This window comes from Miscanthus floridulus, chromosome 16, assembly GCF_019320115.1.
Source record: "Miscanthus floridulus cultivar M001 chromosome 16, ASM1932011v1, whole genome shotgun sequence".
NCBI classification, from domain to species: Eukaryota; Viridiplantae; Streptophyta; class Magnoliopsida; order Poales; family Poaceae; genus Miscanthus; species Miscanthus floridulus.
The window spans coordinates 116,146,544-116,169,779 of NC_089595.1; the positions used below are offsets into that span (position 1 = coordinate 116,146,544).

At 49.6% G+C, this 23,236-nt stretch overlaps 1 protein-coding gene and 1 pseudogene across 1 annotated transcript; both read right to left on the bottom strand.

Moving 5' to 3' along the window:
* Nucleotides 1-3,023: 3,023 nt before the first annotated feature.
* On the bottom strand, nucleotides 3,024-8,848 carry LOC136512854 (uncharacterized). The gene is made up of 14 exons (XM_066506865.1): nucleotides 8,588-8,848; nucleotides 7,937-8,081; nucleotides 7,286-7,353; nucleotides 7,153-7,206; nucleotides 6,969-7,052; nucleotides 6,703-6,788; nucleotides 6,375-6,455; nucleotides 5,742-5,872; nucleotides 5,110-5,151; nucleotides 4,607-4,683; nucleotides 4,445-4,532; nucleotides 4,021-4,102; nucleotides 3,468-3,540; nucleotides 3,024-3,359 (listed from the first exon to the last, which is right to left on the bottom strand). The coding sequence occupies exons 1-14, from the start codon at nucleotides 8,677-8,679 to the stop codon at nucleotides 3,191-3,193; spliced, it is 1,272 nt and encodes a 423-aa protein (XP_066362962.1). The 5' UTR covers nucleotides 8,680-8,848; the 3' UTR covers nucleotides 3,024-3,190.
* Nucleotides 8,849-10,489: 1,641 nt separating this feature from the next.
* LOC136511349 (uncharacterized) overlaps nucleotides 10,490-23,236 on the bottom strand; it is a 30,604-nt pseudogene continuing 17,857 nt past the window's right edge.

The window sequence follows — 23,236 nt, forward strand, 5'->3', positions numbered from 1 at the left end:
ACAACATTAGGGGGTGTTTCCTTCTCACCATGACCTATGGATGTAACTGGTTTCCTTCTCACCATGACCTGACTTGCACTAGCGATGCATGTTCTCACTAGTCAGGCTTTTTAGCTACAACATTAGGGGGTGTTTGGTTGCCCCTCCTAAATTTTAGTCGCTGCCCCCATTGAACATTTAGACACATGCATGGAGTATTAAATATAGACTAATTACGAAACTAATTACATAGTTTGCGACTAATTTGCGAAACGAATCTTTTAAGCCTAATTAGCCCATGATTTGATAATATTTTACTACAGTAAATATGTGTTAATGACGGATTAATTAGGCTTAAAAATCGTCTCGTGGAGTACCGACGAATTATGTAATTTGTTTTTTTATTAGTATCCGAACACTTTATGCAACATTCTCCCGACACGCCTTCTAAATTTTAGTAGCCGGATCCATTCACGTGTAGCTAGGACACATAGGGAAGATGTTTGCTTGCATGTGTCCCGCGGTTACAAGCACTTGACTGCACGCGTGAGTTTGCATCTAGCTAGCGAGCCAGGCTCAACCAGACAAGACAACCAATCATCCGTGAAACTGCACCGGGCAAAGCTAAATTCGTGTAACCAATCACGCACTACGACTTAGAACGATGGGTCGGCGCATCTGTCGATCAGACTTCCATTATTGGGCATTCACCAATCACCGTCATTCCATCGACGAAACGCTGCGCGGTTAAACTGAAACCACCAGCGACCAGCCACGCACACCAAAGTCAAATCCAAGCGCTTACGTTGAAAAATCAAGCTAAGAGCCAAATCACCAGCCATCCCTACTCAATCGCTGAATCACAAGAGCAAGATTGTCTCCTCCCTTTCACACTTCTTTTTTGCCGATCGGGGCAGGGGAGCCAGCCAAGGTTGCTGGCTGATGGCTTGTGTCGCCCACGGGTTGGCGAGCGCGAGCTGTCGTGGCTGTGGATAACGTTTTCTTGTGAGGCCTGGCGGCCTGGCCCCTGCCTCGCTTTCTCGCTTCACATCCACGTCGTCGTCGTCGGCGTCACATTTATCGAGACCCGGCATGGTTTTCTTGCGAGTCCAACCCCCAGTGGTGGCCAGTGGCCACGTGGTTGTCGCCATCCAGAAACTGCGGTGCTTAGGCTGTGTGCTCGTGACATGGAGTGGACTGTGTTGTTTAGGGCGGTTTGCGACGAAGTCCGTTCGCGTGTTGGTTCTAGTCATAGCTTATCGGTCAGGGAACGGTGTTTTTTTCTTACGATAAATAAGTACTAGTTAGATTTATCAGCTTATAAATCAACCAGCGAACGGACTGATTAGCTAATGAGCCAGCGCGAGTGCGACGCTGCGCCTTCTGTGATCTGCTTGACTTCTGCGGCTGCAGGTTGCCTCGCTTCTGCTGGCATGCTGTTTTGATACTAAAGGCTAATTGTTAATCAGCTCAAATTTAGCTAAAATTCCCTAGTCCGTCAAAACAATAGGTAAGCTAAGCTCTGATTAGTTGTTAGCTAACCTGCTAGCCAATCTTACCTAATTTTGATTAATTTTAGCCCCATCTAATAGTAGCCTTAGTTGATCCATCTACAGCATGTTCGTTTGGCTGGGCTGGTTCGTTGCTGGTTCATGAAGAAATACTGTTGACTGATTTGTGTGAGAGAAAAATACTATTTCGACTAAAAATTTACGATCATTTACGATCGTTTCACTCCAACAGGCTGCTAAACAGGAGGTCAATATGTGAGCTAACTTGTTAGACAAGCCTCCAATTAGTTGTTAGCTAATTAGCAGGTCAATCTTAGCTAATTTACATTAATTTTAGGCCCGGTTAATTACTAGCTCTAAGTAATCCAAATATGTCCTTAAGATGAACAGTTGTAAAGAAAAAATATTATATAAGTTTAGAGGTATAATAATTTTTTAGGCATAGATTTCAAACATAAGTGGCTTGTTTGGTTGGGACGCCGAGACAGGTAGCCTGTGGCCAGGCATCCATCTCAACTCTAGGCGTGGAAAATCCAACGCCTGAGAGTGATGCCTATGCCAGATAGCTCCAGCCAATCCTAAGACAAAAAGTCTTATAGCCTTATATGTATGGACCATCGTGAATCTATCACAGATCCTTAAGGCCATGTATTTATCAGTCCATATGTATTGAAGTGGATTAGACTGGAATTCAACTGAGTTTCATTCCTTCCACTCCAACACATGTGCATCCAAACGGTCCAAAGTGTCTTAGGGGGTGTTTGGTTACTACAGGAAAATTTTAGTCCCTGTCCCATCGGATGTTTGGACACATGCATAAAGTATTAAATATAGACGAAAAAATAACTAATTGCACAGATTGTGGCTAATTTGCGAGACGAATTTTTTAAGCCTAATTAGTCCATGATTTGACAATGTGGTGCTACAGTAAATATGTGCTAATGGTGGATTAATTAGGCTTAATAAATTCGTCTCGTAAATTAGTCTCCATCTATGTAATTAGTTTTATAATTAACTCATATTTAGTTCTCCTAAATAGCATCCGAACGTCCGATGTGATATGGACTAAAATTTAGTCCATGGAACCAAACACTCCCTTACGTCCCCAACCAATCCTTTTTTTCAACATTTTAGAATCTTATTAACACTGACACGTTCTGCTGTGGGCGTCAATGGTCCCTGGCATCGAAGAGATGCAACAACTTTGAAGACGAGTAGATGCGTTTAGTACTTTAGCTTAGATATGTAGTGTAGGAGAACAATATTATCCAGGTGATTTGAGTTTCAACTTCGACATGTTGAAGAAGTGATCTTCGACAAGTTGGACAATAATATATATCCAGGTGACTAGGTGATTGCAATTCATCCACTGGACCACGATTCGATGATATAATATATACACATACATGGATAAGGATTCAAGACCGGCCGTGTACTGCATCATATCATTATCCACCCGAGTAGTAGTAGTAGTACATGATAATGCAAGAAGCGTTGGATTGTTCTGACTTTCAAAAGTCACGCAGCTACCAGTCAATGAAACGCACTCTATGGTCAGAAGTTGATCGCCTTTCGTTGCGTGGAACTCCATCTGGTCACAGCAGCATGTCCAAGGACTAAGACGGGTAAGATTTACATGGCTTTGCAAGTGTACTTGCCAAAAAAGCTCCCAGAGATTGAAACACACAAACAGCCTATGGTTAGAATATCCTGCCAAGAGGCTTCAACTCTGTTGGCAAATGATCGTAGTTGCCCGAATCAATCTGCGTCTGGAACATGGGCCGCTTCCCGTACTCGCGCAAAACACCTGGTGCCAAGTGCTCCTTGCTTGGTGTCAGCATGACATAGTTTGGATCAGCTCGTTGGTAACTGCATTTCGTTAATGTTCACAAGCAAAATGTACTCAGGACAACATTTTTTAAATATAGTAGTTGAATGAAAGAGAATGATTCAGTCACAGGACATAAATAACAGAACCTGGCTCGTCTAAGATCCTCGACACGAAGGCCAAATCCATATGATGTTGTGCCCTTTGAATGATCATTCACAGCTGTAAACAGAAACAGGGAGTCAATCCAGCCAGTAAATCACCAAAAGTAGAGCGACAAGTCATATCTTGCAGCTCTCCCAAATTATACTTATGTCATGTCCTGTTTGGAGTAATAACTAAACTGTAAAGTAACTTCCCCAGCTGTAAACCATAACCAAATGCCATATAGTAATAACTGAGTAAAGTAACATTTCCAGACTACATATCGCCATGAAGTTTGTGCTGCTCATCATGCTTACATTAAAATTATTTTACAGCTGGGGAAGTTATGGAAGAAACTTCAAATTCTAAGTGCAGAGTAAGAAACAGTACATACTAGAAAGATATCATGTGGTCAGCAATTACCAATTTATACAGAAAAATGGATCAAAGAAACTGAAAATGACGCTTTTACTGAAGCAGTATTCATGGATCTGGATGTACTGGATCTTGCTTTTAAGAAAAAGATAAAAGAATACAAAAGCTCTATTGCTTGGATACCTGTTACACTAAAAGTAAAGGATGGTCTCCACCATGATTTGAATGCCAGAGCTACAGAAGACTTGGAAGGACCAAGCTTTCCCTGATAAGCAAAGAGCAATGTACATCAATTGAAGAAGTGCTGAGACAGTCTAGAAGTGAGGGCGTGCAAATCCATTCCACCTTTTAAAGCAGCACATATTTATTTCACCTAAATGGCTTCCAAAATTCCAGAAAAGGGTGAAGGAGTGCCATAATTCATAAAATGATAAATTACATATATGAAGATTCAGAAAACATTACTGGTCTATATGCTGTGTTTCATTTTTGGACGAAACAAACTTTCTTAAATTGTTAAGGTGAGATATGTGTGCAGTGCAAGGTGGAAATGCAACGCACATCCTTTCTAAAATACAGGCCTAACAGATAAATAAATATATTTAACCTTCAGTAGAAAGTTTTTGTTAGCTTGCCAACTTGCAGCCAACTGAAACAAGGAGTTGCCATCCCCACTCACTTTATCTTTATCAACTCTGCACAGTTTGAAAATGTAGTTAGCCAGTTGGGTTGATTTTGAACAAAGTATATTCCTTCACTAAAGGCTTACCTGGCAGCCAACTCAAGTCCAAAGTCGATGTAGTTTGTAATGCCAACAACTTGATCATCTTCAAAAGGATTTTTTACCTGGTAAACATAAGCCATGCATACTCTCACAGAAATTTCAATTCGGAAACTTATATGACAGCACTCTACTACTGAAATGATCTAAACCAGAAAAAAAAAGTAAAACAGATGAGTCCTTATTAGGGGGAAAAAAATCCTCCTACGAGCACAATAAGGAAAATAGTGGAAGGCAATCTATAGTCCTCTCTAATAAAAAAAATATATGATGGACCATAAAAGACTATTTTGATGACATGTATTGGTTTAAATACAATTAATCAATGGCATGGAACAACGTCCCAAATGACATGTTCAGCTTCAGTTTAATAGTGGCGGACGTGGACCTCAATTAATGACACAGCAGCAGATATAACCTGAATCTCAACTGCAATTAATAAGAAAGGACAAGGACTATTTGCAAATATGAAATGAAAGAACTGCGCTTACCCTTCTTTGAACAACCAGGTGCTGATAGAATGATGTGGTTAGCTGCACGTTAAGGGGAAAAATTCAATTCGAGGTAGCCAGCATTATTTAGATAAAGAAATTCTTTAGCTAGCATCATTGGCAACTGCTTGGCTTATGTCAGTGTTGTAATTTCTGATGTTTAGCCCATAAGTAACTAATAGTTTCTAAAAGAACAGTTGACCATTTGAACCCCACACAAAAGAATAAAAGAAAGCATATCCATCCACCTCATTGTTCATTGCATGTTTCAATGTGATTATAATTGAGTTCTTTGACACCTATGAATCTACAAAATTACAAATGAGATCAAGCAGCAACTTTTAAAGCTCATACGTTATTGTGTGTAAACTAAGACTCAAAGCGCATACAATACGCCAATAAAAAGCGAAACATTACATTTTCTTATGCATCGATGATGTTCTTAGATAAATCACGAACATGAGTATATAGCTACTTTGCAAATTACATATCGTAATCCATGCACAAAAAATTCCTCACTCCATCAGAGGCAGCAAATAGTTTATAGTCTTGTTAAAAGATCATAGCAGTTGCAAACTAATAAGCTATCTGAAGCTTTCTTATTGAAAAATATGTACAATTATAAAGCAAACCTGTGTACTTCTGGCAAGTTCCAGGGAGAAAATGAATGAAGGGCTGAGCGGGCTAGTTGAGCCAACACCATAACTGATTGCACAATTCCAGTTCTCCAGTTCTGTAAATGGCATAGGATGTTTGCTGCCACCTATTGCAGAATAGACAGGATAGAGAATAAGGGTTAGCAGCAAAAACAGAAGGCTCAAAACATATAAAAATAATAAACATCCACATGTATTATCTGCTAGCAGGGAAGGCAGAAAACATTCAACAAAATATTGGAACTTAGCAACGACGATGACAACAAAGCCTTTTAATCCCAAGCATGTTAGGGTAACCTATGTAAATATTGGAAGATCTAATGGAAATAGTAATTGTAGAGAACTTCAAAGCCTGATACATCTTTGCAGTTGCAGTAGTGACAACTTGCTTTGGACTAAAAGGCTTTGTTATTTTGGTTGTTGCAGTTCAATGCCAAAAGACAGCTACAGCTTACAAACAACAGTACACCCACAACATGCAAGTATAGTAGCTTCAGTGGTGAATAAGACAAAGAAATGCAAAACAATGAATTGATGTTTTAAGAGTCATATTATCATATATCCATCTAAAGAATAGAACTTTGGACCATTTAGCCTGGTAACACTCACTAAGTGGCTTGTATTGTACTCCTGCAGTTAAGCTCCCTTTTCTCCCAACCAACCATGCACCCAAGGGTACCTCACCAGATACTGCAAAGAAAAGAATGAGCATGACATGTTAGACCTGAACATAACCACATAAGAATATTATTAAGGAACAATCCAATACATTAAATAGATTCAAAACTATGGAGGTGCATCTACTTGTTATATCAACCTTAATCAAAATTCAATAAACAACAACAAAGGCACTTAATCCTGAGCAAGTTGGGGTAGCAAGCCACCAACAGAAAGATAGAAAAGAAAAGAGGTGTTTTAGCAGTAGATAGATGTATACAAGGAATTGGCACAAATGATGCCCCAACAGATAAATTCTCTGAACCATATCTTACACCCACGACCCCATAATCGTCTGAACGCACCCTGCAAAAAAGACAAACATAGCTCCCTCATTATGATCATTTCTAATTATATTAACAGAATAAAATATAATTAACACTGGACCAGAAAAAAAAATCTTCAACAACCAACATTAAAGCTTCTGGAAAGCTATCTAACAACACTTTGCATTATTTGGAAACAGAAACAAGATATATGGCCTACCTGTTCCCCATTAGCAAAGGTAGTGTTCCGAAGGCACCAAAACGATACTTAGGATCATAGGCACATGACCTAAGCTGCAACAAGCTGCAAGAAAAGGAGATTGGCAAATTGTTATTCACGTGTTTTTCATACATAAAAATGCTGACTAACATTATTATAGTCCATCGAGCCAGAAAGTGCATACGGATTTGAAGTTGACACAAGAAGGTCCACAAAGGTATGGGGGTCATCCAGTTCTCTAAGAAAAAGTGAAGTGTTTTTGTTAGTATAACAAAGGTGGGACTAATATGAAGAATTTAGAAGCTATGAATATCCACCTCTGCCAGCGAAATAGAGCATCCCCTTTTACTTCTGTTCCACTATTTTTATCAGCAGCAGCAGACACCTAGTGACATTAAGGTAGGCAAAAGCTTTTCGTGAAGTAATAAAATATTTAAATATGGATGAATTGGAACGAAATCTCTTAAGATTCCAGTTGCAGCAGCTATAACCATTCTACAAAACTGCTAGCAAATCAGTGGCTTTATGGACATGCGATTGCACTAAAGGCACCATTTCAAAATCTGGCACAAGGTTGTCTGTAATATCAACAAATATATATGTGAAAACCTCAGTTTGTGGCACTATGCAACATCCAGGCAAGACTATGTGAAACACAAGCACAGGGAACATCAACAGAGTGTCCTTTCCAGAACAGATGCCAATAGGTCACTAGATGTTCTAATAACAATGCCATGCTAATGACAACTAGAGATATGAAATGATAGTTCTTTGAAATTCTTTCTTTCAAAGATAAATGAAAAAGACAGAAAATGATAGCAGCATTAACAAATAAAAAAAATGACAATAGGGTTCAGTTGGTGCACTTAACACCAATTACATCCTAACACAGACAGGTACCATGATATTGAAAGGGTAAAGAAAGAGAAGACAGTAGCAGAAATGATAGGTAATGTTTGACAGGATACAGTAGCAATCAAATCAATGTGAGGATCTTCCAGCGGCTTCAACATGATCCTTGAGGTCATATTCCCAGCTTGATCGAAATAGTCCTCAAACAGATTGTGCAGCGAGAGCTTCCCAAACATTAGTTCATATGCTGGCACCGCCATCCTGCATGTTCAAGACTAGCACTGCATGTTCAAGACTAGCACTGCTTTAAGTAAAGCACAATGAAGGGCCCAGGCTGACATAAGTGCAACCCCAAGTGCAATGCGGCAATGTCTCATCCTTCCAGGAAGACTAAAACTAACCTTAACTGTAAAGGTGCATAGGAAAATGCATCTGCTAGAGATGTGCGTGCTCCAAGGATAAAAGCAAGCTACCAAAATTGAGACGCACAAGTGCACAACCTTACAACTAACTGATGTTAACGATCTGACGCATTTCACCAATCCATAGTTCTATTTCACACCATGCGAGCAATCAAGCGCGATTGCTTGGAAGCATGATTAATCACGACCATTCAGCCGCTTAAGTGGAGCAGTTATGCAGAGCGTAGGTCTACGGGTGAATCACCAGCCGAGATTTGTGTAGAGTGAGGCTACCAACCAATTGGCTTCCCTGCCTTAACACCAAGCAGAGGGTTCAGAACGGAGGGGAGAGAGGAAGCGACGAACCTGGTGCAGGCGGCGATGGGAGGGTAATCGAAGAGCGGCGGCACCAACACCATCGGCGGCGGCGGCTCCGCCTTGCTGAAGAATATCCCCATCTCGCTCGCCCTCGGCTCACTGATCTACAGCAGTTCTACGGTGCCTCCTCCTCCCTTGAACTCCACAGCGGCCGCCTCTTTTGCGGCGGCGGCGAAACACCAATGCAATTTTTTTTTGATACGAACACCAATGCAATTGTTCCGGTAGCGGGTCGGCGGCGCCGCGGCGGGGGCATCAAAAGACTGCACAATGGTAATACAGGCTAGTTCAAGGGGCTCCGCTGTAAAAATGTTGTAAACTGCCGCTCTTGTGCAGATCCCCACCGCTAAGTCCCGATCGTACGGCCGACTGAGCAAGGGGATTTGGGATAGCGATTGATCTCGAGACGCTGAAATGCTTTCCTCGCTTGGAGACGCTTCACATCATGCCCACTCCATCGAGACACCGGACAGCATACATGAAGATGACTTGAGGTTCTGGGAGCACCGGGGTCCTTGTGAGTGCCTCGAGTCAGCATCTGGAGACTGTTATGCTCCATGGGTCCTTGGTGGAAGGTCATGGGGCTGGTTTTATCAGGTATGTCGTAAGGGAGGGCAAAGGCACTCAAGACTATCGCCATTGTTTGCAGTGATGAGAAGGCAAGCGGCTTCAGAGAGTCAGCTGTTGGCGGTAGCGGTGAAATTGTTCTTTGTGTTGCCACCCTACACTGGAGTTTCCAAGCTGCCATTGATTTATCACTGGATGATCCCTTTGGCGTGGTGAAGGCTTAGGCATGAGGATGCTGGTACTAGTATGTCATTGTCATGCGGTTTGCTGTGCTTGTACTAAGTCTTTATCAGGAATTATGTTTCGTAGTAATAAAAACATGGGAAGAAACTTGCATATGAATGTCTTTTGGATTACTGTGGTGATAAAAGTATGGTAAGGAACTTGCACACGAAGGTCTGGAAACCAGTTTAAGTGTCTGATTTGGGTTGCTTGGGGAGGGATTAAGATTCTGGTTATGGATGTACTTTTTTTTCATGCATGTTAAGTTGGCCGTCATTTGTCTGTTATGGGTCTGTAATATCTGGAACTAATACCTGTCATGGGTCTGTTAAGTTGGCCGTCTATTTGTCTGCGTGTTGTGGCCATTCTTGTCTTTTAAGTACTTGTCCTCCCAATGTGTGAAACTTCTACATTTGATTATCAATCTGTTAAGTTCCGAGCTGTCAGTCGTGGGCTATGAGGTGCACACTTACATGATCATCAGAATGAGGCTTACTCTAAAACACAGTTACAACCAAGGAACGAGCACTAGAGCTAGAAGTAGCTTAATGCCAAGCAGTTTCTAACCATGGGCATTCTGCTCAATCAGCGCAATGCAAACCAGATTGGCCATTATATGGAATGTGGTGTGACACCAACATTTCTAGCGGAGCACCCACTCTAGTCATTCACAACTATTTTTCAACGCCTACATCAACTAGGGACGCACACCGACATGGACAACAAAGATCTGGAATGCAGTAATTGTTAGTCACTATCAGTAGGCAATCGATGATACAGATGCATTCATACATCGTCACAAGTTCACAATGTTAGCTCTGAAGCAACAAGAGGAAATCAGACGACAAATGAACCAAGTTCATTGGTTTGATCTGTCTATAGAATTTGTAGTGGAGCCCAGATGTGCTCCATTTCACAGCAAATCTTCAACATTATTTAGAACTACTACTAAATATTATCTTGCGGTTTTAAGGAGAACCCCCCCCCCAAAAAAAAACTAGAACAAAATCAAGATTGCTAGAATTTTACAGGACTTTGCATATACCTATCAATTCGCAGAAAAGCTACTCCAACTACCACGTGAGCAAAAGCAGCCTAGAGTTACATTATCCTGTCAATTGGCCTCAAGTCTGTTGGTAAATGATCATAACTGCCTGAATCAGAATGTGCCTGGAACACGGGCTGTTTCCCAGTATCTTGTGCCAAGTGTTCCATGGTTGGTGTCAACATAATGTAGTTTGGATCAGCTCTTTCGTAACTGCATTTCATTGATATTCAATGTCTTATCAGTACAACATTGCTAATGGAATAAACATAAAATAGTTTCAGGGATAAATACAGAACCTGGGTTGTCTCAGATCTTCTGTTCGAATGCCAAATCCAAATGATGTTGTACCCTTTGAATGATCCTTCACAGCTGCAAACAGAAAAGGATGTGAATGCAGCCACCCCACAGTTAGAATTACTTTTATGTTATATGTGGTTTTTCTACTTCACTGTAGTATCAATAAGTACAAATCTAAAACTGCAACAAAACCATAGCTGCAGTATACCAAAATACAAATATATAAGATTGGGCAAAAGCATAAGTAACTGATATTTCGTTACTGGAAGAGTAAATGAAGTTCATGTTAGTAAAAGTGGCTCAGTGCTGCCTGATTAAAATTTTGTATGACTGAGGACTGGAACTTCAAGTCCTCACTGCAAACTAATAGACAGTACAAACTAGGAAGACAGACTAAATTCATAAAGCAAAACTGATAAAGAAGTTAAGAAGAGCCCCCTTTATTGAGGCAGTATTTATTCGTGGTTCTAGATGTAAATGACTTTTTCTTCTATGCTAAAAATGAAGGATGCATAGGCTTGAATACCTGTGAGACTGAATGTAAATGATGGTCTCCACCATGATTTGAGTGCCAGAACTACAGAAGAATTGGAGGGACCAAGCTTTCCCTGCAAGTAAGATCAATGAGCATTTGGTGAGGTAGGAATGTATTTCATGTTCTGTTTGAAGACGAGACATGAAGGTGTAAATGATAAATGGAATTTTAACCTTCAATAGGAAGTTCTTATTAGCTTGCCAACTTGCAGCTAACTTGAACAAGGAATTGCCATTCTCAGTCGGTTTATCGTTATCAATCCTGAAACAGAGTCAGCTAGTTGTATTTATGTAAGGCAGAGTAACACGCAATCTAAAGCTTACCTTGCAGTAAACTTGTCGGGTACCGTAAAACGGGGTACCCCGAGCGAACATCAAAGGGGTCACTTAAGTCCCATCAAAAAACAAAGCTAGAAGGTAAGCCGTGGGCCCCTCACCCACCACGTCCGAGCCCACCAGGCTCTCCGCCTCGCCTCGAGCCTCGCGCAGGAGGTCTCGGCATCCTGACGCAATCTCCGCCTCGCGCGAGGCTCTTCACGGAAGGCCTCAGCAGGGAGTGCAATCTCCGCCTCGCGCGAGGCCTCTCACGGAAGGCCTCGGCAAGGAGTCCGATCTTCGTCTCGCGCGAGGCCTCGCTCTCCATCTCGCGCGAGGCCTCATTCTCCGTATCGCGCGAGGCTAGCTTATTCATAGTCCGTCGCCCCCGCCTTGGCTGGTCTTCCCGACAGCACGTCATGTCCCATTAATACTTCAACCACTCCCGCAATCTCAGCCGGACGATGGCTCGACACCACAGAATGGCCGACAGGACATGAGGTCGCATCAGCCTCATACCGGCTGAGACAGGGCACGGCGGGGATTACCGGTCACTGTATCCTAACGATGTGCCCACGATCAGCGCCCACACTGCACTGTGCCCCGCGATCCCCGCCTCGAAAACAACACGGCATGGACGGCCTGGCCCGGTTCATCGCCGTCTCCAAGCTAGCACCCCGGATCAACCGCTCTCTCCGGGCCTCAGCACTATGCACCAGGGTCTCGGCTACCTTGGGATTCGTGTCTACCGAGACCCCCCACTGCGGTGCAGCCTCGGCACCGACCGAGCCTCGGCCTCACGCGCCGCCAATCCACAGCGATCCGCGCCCTGGCCGCCGTGCTTGCTCCGAGGCAGCCTAGGGGCTCCCATGACGCACAGGGTTGGACGTGACCAGCATGTCACCCCAGTGCTCCAAGGACGGACCACTCCGACGACCACGTCGCCACAGGAACAGGCCACAGGGCTCGGACACACCGCCCCTGTTGGCACGACACCGTATAGTCAGCACATGTACTGTCCTTGCCCTCCCTTCAACTATAAAAGGAGAGGACTTGGGCCACTTAGAGGGGGACGGATAGGGAAGAACACCTTGTAACACACACATACACATTCCCGCTGCTTGAGAGCAACGTCTCAAGCAGCCCACACGACACCTTGCCGAGACCTGGGACTAGCTCCCTCTCTCACCTAGCTTGTAACCCCCTACTACAAGCACTTCGGTGCAAGGAATACAAGATTGATCTCTCAGACTGGACGTAGGGCACCGATTGCCTGAACCAGTATAAATCTTGTGTCACTTTGCATCACCATCCGGGATTAGGGGCACGCAGTTCAAATTCACTAGTTGGTTGAGGACCCCCCCGGTCCAAAACACCGATAGTTGGCGCGCCAGGTGGGGGCCTCTGCGTGTTAGTTTCGTCATCCCAGCAAGTTTCGGATGGCAGACCCCGTACGACCGTTGTGTCTCGGCACGGTGGTTTGGTTTGGGAGCCTAGAGTTCATGTCTCTAGGGCATGAGTACGACATGGTACTTCTCACTCCTCGAGCCCCGCCAACCGACGACGAAGTCACGCACCAGCAGCCTAGGCGCAGGCGGCTCCCGGGCGGCCGCTCTCGCCGCGCTCGCCAGGCACGACACGAGCAAGATCACCCCGATGCTACGCGAATCCAGGGCAACACACCACTCCCCGCCGATATCCCACGACCAGCTGTTGGCGCAAGGTCCCTGGTCGGGAACCTGTCTGGCCTGAGCTTGGACAAGGGAAAACACCGGTGGAACGTGGCAACGCCCAGTCATCAAGCTCCGCCCCACCACCCCCTGAGAACCCGACTCCGACGGAGCAAAGCCTGGCGGCGGCACCATCCCCATACCCCTTTGGGTTGAGAAATGCCACCGCCTCTTATGCTTACGCTTACACTACTGCTCACGAGGATGCCTTGGGACGCCGCCAGTGCTTCGCTCTCGACCTGGGCACCCATGTCGACTCCTCGGAGGAGGACAAGGCATGGCCCGGAGTGGATTTCTCCGGACTCCACGACCCTAGGGCTATGCGTCAGTTCTTGGTCGCAAGCGACTACTGCTTAGGCTACTCCGACTCCGACGACGAGGGCACCTACGACCCCACTCGCGAGTGTTTCCATGTCGAGCTCGGGATGTCGAGGGTGGGCGAGGAAGACAAGGGGGTGGGTAGCCGTTCCCCGCTTCGCCCGGGTATGGGCACCGCCACACCTCCGTGCATTGTCCTACCAGCAGCACGGAACGAGAACCCCGCTCTTGCGCGACCTCAACGTCCAGACCTGGAACAGCTCCGTGAGCTCTAGGCCAAGGTCGAACAAGACCGACTCCTTCTACAGCAGCTTCAAGACTCTCGATCAGGAGTAGTGAGGTCGCGGTGAAGGCGGAGGAGCCCGACGGAGGGCCCATGATGTGCATCACCGCATCCATGACGACGAAGGGAGTGAGCAACCCCCAGTCTTCAATCGCGCTAGCCAGAACATCACGGCTGCGGCAATGCTGGTCCGCGTAATGCCCGAGCCTTCTACCATGAAGGGGCGGCGGGTCTGCGGCGAGCTCCGGGAACTCCTAGAGACCGCCGCGGTACAGCAGGCTGAAAGTTCCGCCTCCCGACGGCATGGGGGTGCCTCGAACTTACCCGCAGCCCTGCCTCGGCAGGATAGGGAAGCCTTGGTTCGTCCCGAGCCCGCTTGAGCACCGATAGCCCATAGGGCCCCCGTGCTTCTTGACCGCCTCGGCAATCAACGCGAGGTGCAGGGAGACCATGAGGTGGTCAGCAGGCGACGACGCCACGACAACGAAGGGCCTGCTCGGGGTTACCACCCCGCACCGAGGCGGCCGCTATGACAGCGAGGAAGACCGCAGTCCTTCTCCTGAACCGCCAGGCCCTCGGGTCTTCAGCAGGGCCATCCGCGCTGCTCTTTTTCTGGCCCGGTTTTGGCAACCAGCCAATCTTGCGAAGTATAGCGACGAGACCAACCCCGAACTCTGGCTTGCCGATTACCACCTGGCCTGCTAGCTAGGTGGTGTGGACGATGACCTACTCATCATCCGCAACCTCCCCTTACTCTTGTCAGACTCGGCACGAGCCTGGCTCGAGCACCTTCCTCCCTCACAAATCCACGACTGGCGTGACTTGGTTAGGATCTTCGTTGGGAACTTCCAAGGCACGTACGTGCGCCCTGGGAACTCCTAGGATCTTAAAAACTATCGCTAGAAACCAGACGAGTCTATCTGAGACTTCATCCGGCGCTTCTCCAAACAGTGCACCGAGTTGCCCAGCATTGGCGACTCGGAGATCATCCAGGCTTTTCTCTCCGGCACCACCTGCCGAGACTTGGTTCGAGAGTTAGGTCAGAACGTGCTGCGCTCAGCTGCCGCGCTCCTCAACATCGCCACCAACTTCGCCTCGGGTGAGGAGGCTGTTGGAGCCATCTTCCTCGATGGCGACTGAAAGGTCCTTGTTTGGTTTTGGTAATTGAATGACAACTTAGGTGGACTAATTGTGTTTATGTGAGATACACAGGTGATTAGTCCACAGGTACATGTGTGTGAGCAACATATGCCATGAAGGTGAAAATGGCTTGGAGATGTTGCAAAGCTCACACATGTGATGATGAAGGAGCTTAAATGCACATGAGACATGACATCGAGTCATGTGATCAAGGTGGAGAAGATCAAGACAAGACTTGGCTTGATGGACCGGTTGCAAGCGTGAAGGGCAAGTCGAAGGCTTTGGAGTGATGAACCGCGTGGCGGTGAAGCTTGAGCAAGACTTGGCGCCGATGGACGATGGCAACGATGAAGAGCAAGTAGAGTCAAGATCGATGAACCAATATGATCATGTGATGATATGAAGTGGATCATATCATTGTTGATCGTGTTGGTGCATGTGTTGCATCGACATTGAAGGAGATGGAATGGAATGCGCAAGGCAAAGGTATAACCTAGGGCATTTCATTTCACCGGTCATAGGTGTGTAGAGAAGTTTATGACCGGGTTTAGGATAGATAGCCGTACTATCAAGAGGGGCAAACTTGTTTGCATATTGGTCATCTAGTGCCACTCGAGTGATCTAACTTTGCATTGTCGCTAGGATCGAGTGGCGTGGCAAGTTGAGTGGCTAACATCCTTTGGGAAATGATTGTGAAAATGCTAACACACATACACATGGTGGTGTACACTTGGTGGTGTTGGCACATTTACAAAGGAGGTGGTGTTTGCAGGGGTGAGATGGGTTTGGGTCCCTCTCTCCCTCCCACCGAGCTTGCGAGGCGGGATTCGGCGCTTTCGGGAAAATGGAATGTCTATTTTCTATTGCGCCGGATGCAAATTCTTGGTGGTTAGCACATTGGTGCAAGGGTGAAGAAGTTAGAAGTGAAAACGAGTTGGTCGTGAAGATGCCAGCGTCGGTCAACTGACCGGACGCTGGATCTGAATGCACCGGACGCTGGCAGGCTGCGTTCGATCGCACTGACGTGGAGTGTAACAGTAGCTGGAGAGTGACCGGACGCTGGCTGCGTCCGATCGCGTTCGACCGGACGCGTCCGGTCATGCTCGAGAGCTTACTGGAAATGACCGGACGCTGAGGGTCCAGCGTCCGGTCAGTTGAAGCTGGAGCATCCGGTCAGGTCAAGTGACCGTTGGAACCGGGACATGTGGTCGTCTGTGGGCGACCGGACGCTGAGGTCCAGCGTCCGGTCAACACGACCGGAGCGTCCGGTCGGCCCGACCGTTGCCCAGTGAAGGGGTAACGGCTAGTTTAGCCCTTGGGGCTATAAATAGAAGTGGCCCTCGGCCATGGCTGGTGCTGAGCACCTCAAGGGACTTAGTGTCCATGCTTGTGAGTGCTTGGGAGCCCTCCATCACACATATACTTGATAGTGATCATTCGATTGTGTGAGTGAGCGATTCTAGTGCGATTGCATCGTGAGGTTGCATCGAGTGGCACTAGGTGATCGAGTTGCAAGCCAGTGGTGCTTGTTACTCTTGGAGGTTGCCACCTCCTAGATGGCTTGGTGGTGGTCTCTGTCGAAGCGCGCAAGAAGCTTGTGCGGCGCTCCGGAGAAGTGCTTGTGAGGGGCATTGTGCTCGCCCCGCGGGAGCCACGAAGAGCAACTCTAGTAAAGCGTGTCATTGAGCTACCCTCACTCAAGGGGTAGGTTCTTGCGGCGCCCGACGTGCGGGCTTAGCGGGTGATGCTAATTAGCCACCGAACCACCAAGTGAGCGGTCGACACAACGGGGACTAGCGTGTTGGCAAACACGTGAACCTCGGGAGAAAAATCATCGTGTCAACCTTGTTCTTCCCGTTGGTTTGCATCCCCATTACACAAGCTTGCAATTACTTTTATACATATTAAGCTTGTGTAGTTGCTCTTGTAATTAGATAGCTTGTGTAGCTTGCTAATTACCTTCTTGCTTGTGTAGCATAGAAGTAGCTCCCTTGCGTGGCTAATTTGGTTTTAGTAACCTTGTTAGTCACATTGCTTAGTTTGTGTAACTAAGTATTTGCGCTCTCTAATTAGGCATTGGTTGCCTTGTTATTGAGCATTGCTAGTGAGCTTAGTTAGCTTTGTGCTTTTGCTTACTAGCATGTGTAGGAGCTCCCTTGTCGCTTAAAGTACTAGTGGCATAGGTTTGTGTAACCTTGCTCCTAGAATTGTTTTGGAGAGCTCTAGCTAGTCCGGCACCTTTGTTGCATAATTGTTATCTTTGCAAGGTGCTAGTGAACACATATAGTGGGGTATAGTCTTAGCTAGACCGATAGTTTTAATTCCGCACTTGTATCGGTTAGCCGACGTGATTAAGTTTTAGAAAAGACTATTCACCCCCCCTCTAGTCGCCATCTCGACCCTTCAGCGACGCCAAGGGCAAGTAGAGGGATGAGGCCCCCGAGGCCTCGGCCTCCGCCTCCCCAAGAGAAAGAAGAAGAGGCGCTTGGGGAAGCAGAAGGTCCTGGGGGCCGATCTGGTCGTGGCCACAGAACGCAAGAATCCCCGAGGCCCCAAAGGCCCTAGGCCTTTTGACGACATGCTTAAGAAACCCTGCCCTTACCACCAAGGCCCGGTCAAGCACGCCCTCGAGGATTGCTCCATGCTGTGGCGTTACTATGCCAGGCTTGGGCTCCCCGACGATGATGCCAAGCAGAAGGGCACCGACGACTAGGATGATGACAAGGACGATGGTTTCCCCGAGGTACGCAACGCCTTCATGATCTTCGGTGGACCCTCGGCGTGCCTTATGGCGCGACAGCGCAAGAGGGAACGTCGAGAAGTCTTCTCGGTCAAGGTGGCCACCCCCCGGTACCTCGACTGGTCTTGGGAGGCGATCACCTTTGATCGAGACGACCACCCTGACCATGTCCCAAATCCCGGGCAGTACCCACTGGTCGTCGACCCGATCATCGGTAACACCCGACTCTCCAAGGTGTTGATGGACGGAGGCAGCGGCCTCAATATCCTCTACGTCAATACCCTGGAGCTCTTGGAGATTGACTGGTCGAGGCTCCGAGATGACATCGCACCCTTCCATGGCATCGTGCCAGGGAAGCGCACATGACCCCTCGGGCGCATCGACCTTCCCGTATGCTTCGGCACCCCCTCCAACTACTGCAAGGAAGTCCTTACCTTCGAGGTAGTCAGGTTCGGGGGGGCCTACCACGCCATCCTAGGACGGCTGTGCTACGCCAAGTTCATGGCAGTCCCCAACTATACCTACCTCAAGCTCAAGATGCCAGGCCCCAGCGGTATCATCACGATTGAGTCCACGTACGAACATGTATACGACTGCGACGTTGAGTGCATCGAGTACGCTGAGGCTCTTGCGGAGGCCGAGACCCTCATCGCCCACCTCGACCAACTCAATGGCGAGGCGCCTGACTCCAAGCGTCGCGCGGGGGCATTTGAGCCTGCGGACTCCAAGCGTTCCATGCACCATTCTTCAGTCGTTTTTCGCAAAAATTCCTATGCCAAGACTCTAGCATGCTCTGACAAATCGGTTGTAAAAACCCCTCAGGCCAAAGTCTGTTTCCTAAGCAAGAGGCCGGTAGAGTCGCGAGACGGCCTACGCCTTCGGGCTACGACACTCCCTCACTACCTCTCGCCCAAGGGACGGCTTAGGCCCCAAGGGGGTGTTTTGCAAAGGAAATCTGATAAGGAGCAACAGAGGGCAGAGGCTCGGAAACATGAGAAAAACAACTAACAAACACAAATACTTCAAAAATAAAGGCCTCGATGGCCACAAGCGTTACGATACAAAAATAACTCCTACTCTATTTTTACATAGCCCCCGAGGCCCAGATCAAGGCTTAGGGCCTTCAACACCGGCAGATGGTAAGAGAGGAACCACCTCCTCTTCGAAGAGCATCGCCAGCGCTGTGCCAGGGCCTTCCGCTGCCTCCATCAGCTTCGTGACCACCGCATCGGCCTCCTCGTCATCATCAGGCAGGACATACCCATCACTGATGGCCGGGAGGTTGATGCCAACATAGTGAGAGGAGATGATGGCCAACGCCCGCTTGACACCTGTGTGCAGTGCTCCTCGGAGCCGCTCACGCATCTGGCTACTCAGCGCAATCAAATGGCTCCCAAGGGAGCTGCCTGACTGAACACCTTTGACCTCCAAGGCCTCGTAGGTGGAAAGGGTGGCACGTTTCAGCGCCTCATGCTCCCCGATCTCGGTCTCGAGCACTGTCTGCACCGCGCTAGAAGCCTCGGCTGCCCGAGTAACCTCCGCCTCTGACTCTGCACCATGAAAAACGGAATGAGGTCGAGCGAGGGAAAAACAACCTAAGTTAGGGGCGGAAGCCCATGGAACTCACCCTTGGCCTTCTGCTCCTAGCGTCGGGTCTCGACCTGACAGGCCTCGGCTTTCTCCTTCCAGCGTAGGGCCTTGGCCCGGGAAGCCTCGGCCTCCTCCTTCAAGCGCTGGGCCTTGACTCGAGAAGCCTCGGCCGCCCTAGAAGCTTCACTCCCCAGCTCTGCGTCACACAAGGGAGTTAGGGAGCGAACATAAGGAAAAGAAAACAAAATGAGAGGGCTAAAACTCACCCTCAACCATCCCCCTCCAAACCATAGCCTCGGTTCGTGAGGCCTCAGCTGTAGCAAGGGCCTCATCCAAGGCACCTTTCATCAGCTAGTGCACCCTCTGTTCCACCCCCAGCTGCCCCGCGAGAGCCGTGGCTGAGGCCGTAGCTTCAACGGCTCGGCCCCTGAAGGCATCCCGATCTCTAACCGCGCGGGTGAGCTCCTCGTCCAACTCCTTGACCCGCGCTGCCAGGGGGGTGAGCTACGTCTGGGCCATGGCCGCCTCGACCTTTGCGTCGGCACAACAAAGGCGGATGACCTCTACCTCCGCGCTCCACACCGATAGGAGCTCGTTGGCGCCGGCAAAAAGGCCCTTCTGCCACTGAAGCTGGTCCCAGACGCCCCTCTCCTGCCGAAGAAAGACCGACTTCCCAAGGGACCGGGTCTCAAGCTCCTAGGGAAGTAGAACATGGGTCATTGATTGCAAGAAAACCAGAAAAGGACAATGTCACACGAGAAAGGAAAACGCGAACCTAGGCGACTCCGGGCAGTTCGTCGGCCACCACGGACAGGGCCGTCCATAGTGACCGCTCCGCCAGTTGGCGGTATTGCTCGAAGGTGCCCCAGCGCCCGCCCTCGGCTGCGTCCTTGAGGGTGAATAGAGGCTCCCCCTCAGGGTCGTCCCGGCTCCACCATAGTACCCGCGGGTGATCCCACCCGCGAGGCTCGGGTCACGCCCACACGAGGGCCGAGCTTCCCTCATCCAAGATCGGCACCGGCTGTTCCACGGCACCGGCCTCCTCGGCGTCGACCACCTCCTACGCCCGGGAAGTATCGTCGGAGGAGATCGGATAGACCTCCGCCTCCCGGGCGCTCTCTCGCAACAACGGCGGCCCTTGAACCAAGGGTGCCACCGAGGCCTCCACCGCCTTCATCTCCGCCTCTTGGACAGACGGCCTTGCCACCATCACGACGGCCTTGGTGATCTCAGGGGCTCCAGCCTCTGCAATTATGGCCTCGACGGTCTCGGGGGCTCCGGCCTCCGCCATCGTGGCCTTGGTGGACGCAGAAACACTGACCGCGACCACTGTAGTCTCGGCGGTCTTGGGTGCCCTGGCCTCCATTGCCTCAGCCTCAGAGACCCCAGGGGCCTCGGCAACCAAGGGCACGCCGACCCCATCCGACTCGTGAGCCTCGCCCTCGCGGGGCGGAAGCACTCCCTCCCTCGTCTGTGTAGGGGTCACCTCGGCAGCCCCTCCTTGGGCGGCTGGCTCCTTCGGGTCGGCACTCGCCGATGCCGCACCGCGTTGGATAGCGGCTTGTGTCTCTGCCACCCAGTGGGCAGAGGAGCCGGGGCTCGCCTTGAGCGCCTTAAGGGGCGCCAAGGGAAGCTCATCTGCAGGCCGCTTCCAACTAAGGAAAAATAACCTACAGGGTCAGCGCGAGACAAAAAGGCGAACGGAAGGCACTATGACCCTACCAAAAATACACCTACCTTGAACGAGGCGGCAACCGCTTCGCCACGGCAAACCTCATCCGCAAAGGTGGAGGCGGCGGCAGAGGCATCGCCTCCGTGTCCATCGGCGCCGACCGGTCCTCAAGGGACCCCGGCGCCCCATCGGTCCTCTACGGGGGCGGTAGCATCGCCTCCGCCGCCGCTTGTTCCACCATCGTCGTCGAGCCCACCGGGCTGACGGCACGTTTGCCCAACGCCCGCGCCTCGAGCGTGTCGGCCTCAGCCCCGGAGTGGGCAACCACCGACCCCGGGTCCGCTTCTCCTCCTCCTCCCGGGAGTGCCGGGCTGCTTGCCAACGCCCCGGGCACCACCTCCACTACGTCGAGAAGGTGGTCCAGGGGACCTCACCCCACCTCGCCCCCATCATCCCCGTCCGAGGCCTCCATCGATAGCGACGATGATGGGGATTCCTCCAACAGGAGACCATCCTTCCGTTGTTGACGGCGGCGCTTATCTAGCTCTTCGCGCGTGAGGATTTGCTTCGTGCGCTTCGCTGCCTTGGCGTCTTTTCGCTTCTTCTGCGTGTCGGCGTGCGCCCGGTTGATCGCCCATCACCTTGCGTCCTCAGGAACGGGCGGTGGAGAAGAGCGCACGTCCCTCATCCCCTGTAGAAACGACAGACGTGCATAAGGGAACAAGGGGTAAGGGGAGATTGAGGAGGCTCAGAGGCTACAGCGGCACACGACTTACCAGCGAGAGGAACCCCCGCGATGGCCGCATCGCGATAGGGGTCAAGTTGCCGCCCCTCAGCTTCGCCTCTACCGTCTCCCCCACCCGACGAAGAATTTCCTCATCGGAAAGGGCGGAGGAGGACATCCAAATGCCCTCAATGGGCTTACCCAGCTTCATCTCGAACAGCTGCCGCCGCCGAGCCATCAGCGACAGCACCCTCCGGCGGTGGAAGGCAGCCATGACCACAGCCATGGTGAGACCGTGGCCCCGTAGCCTCACCAGCCCCTCTAGAAGCGGCTGCAGCTTGGGCTAGTCGTCCTTTGGGACGTCGTACTTCCATCTCTCCGAGCAACTCCCCACAATCCACCCAGTGTAGGGGGGAAGTCCTCCATCGTCGTTGCGAAGGTAGAACCAACTCGTGTACCACCGGTGATTGGATGACGCGAGTTGGGCCGGGATGTAGAGGTGCAGGCGGTCCTAGCGCACTTGGAGAGTGCAGCTGCCGGCCCTCGTCACCTTCCTCGTACCCGACGTGCCCGTCGGCTTGGTAGTGTGCCCCGCCCAGAATAGGTGGAGCCACAGCTCCCAATGGGGAGCAATCCCCAAATACCCCTTGCAGATGGTAACAAAGATAGCCGCCTGAGCGATGGAGTTGGGATTGAAGTTGTGGAGCTCCACGCCGTAGTAGTGCGGGAGCGCCCACATGAACCAATCCACCAGGACGCCAAGGCCACGCTCGTGAAAGGAGACGAAGCTTACGATGTAGCCATCGTGAGGCCTTGGCTCTGGCTCGCCGTACGGAGCAATCCACTCTGGCCTAGTGGGGTCTGTCACCGGGTGAAGGAGTCCACTATCAACAAGCGACTGAAGCATCTCCTCGGTGACGTTTGACGGATCCTAGGGGTCCACCTCGACAACGACGATGTCACCGGCCATGAGTGCGATGGAGGAATCGGATGCGGCGGTGAGTTTTTCTCTCTCTCCCATGCTCTCACTTTTTTCTCGCTTTCTCCCTAGGCTCGCTCTTCTCCCCTCTTCTTCCCAGCACCCGCTGCTCTAGCGATGGCTCGACGGAGGCAGTACTAATGCAGGCAAGGTAAGACGAGGAGGGGTGAGACTCTTCAGGTATTTATGTAGGGAGGAGGTGAAACGAATGGGCGATGAAATTGGGGAAGTTCCCCCCCCCGATCCGGCGTAGTTAACCACGAGCCAATTTCACCGGCCCACGCGCCCATGTCTTCCTCATTAAATGCGAGAACAGTTACGTCCCATCCACCACGTCACACTCAACCACTACGGCAGCAGGTGTCGTTTCGCCTCCCTAGAAAACCGCCTCAAAAGGCGCGCCACCTGTTGCCGAGTCAATGGGGAAGATATTCCCCCCGGCCTATTCCTTTCATATGAAGGAACCAGGCTCTAGGCC

What these genes read in the sequence shown, in the direction of transcription:
- LOC136512854 (XM_066506865.1), bottom strand. Translation starts at nt 8,679, where the DNA reads ATGGGGATATTCTTCAGCAAGGCGGAGCCGCCGCCGCCGATGGTGTTG. An exon ending in CCCATCGCCGCCTGCACCAG is followed by an intron (nt 8,082 to 8,587) that starts GTTCGTCGCTTC and finishes TTGAACATGCAG; the next exon opens with GATGGCGGTGCCAGCATATG. An exon ending in CTTGTGTCAACTTCAAATCC is followed by an intron (nt 7,053 to 7,152) that starts GTATGCACTTTC and finishes CTTTTCTTGCAG; the next exon opens with CTTGTTGCAGCTTAGGTCAT.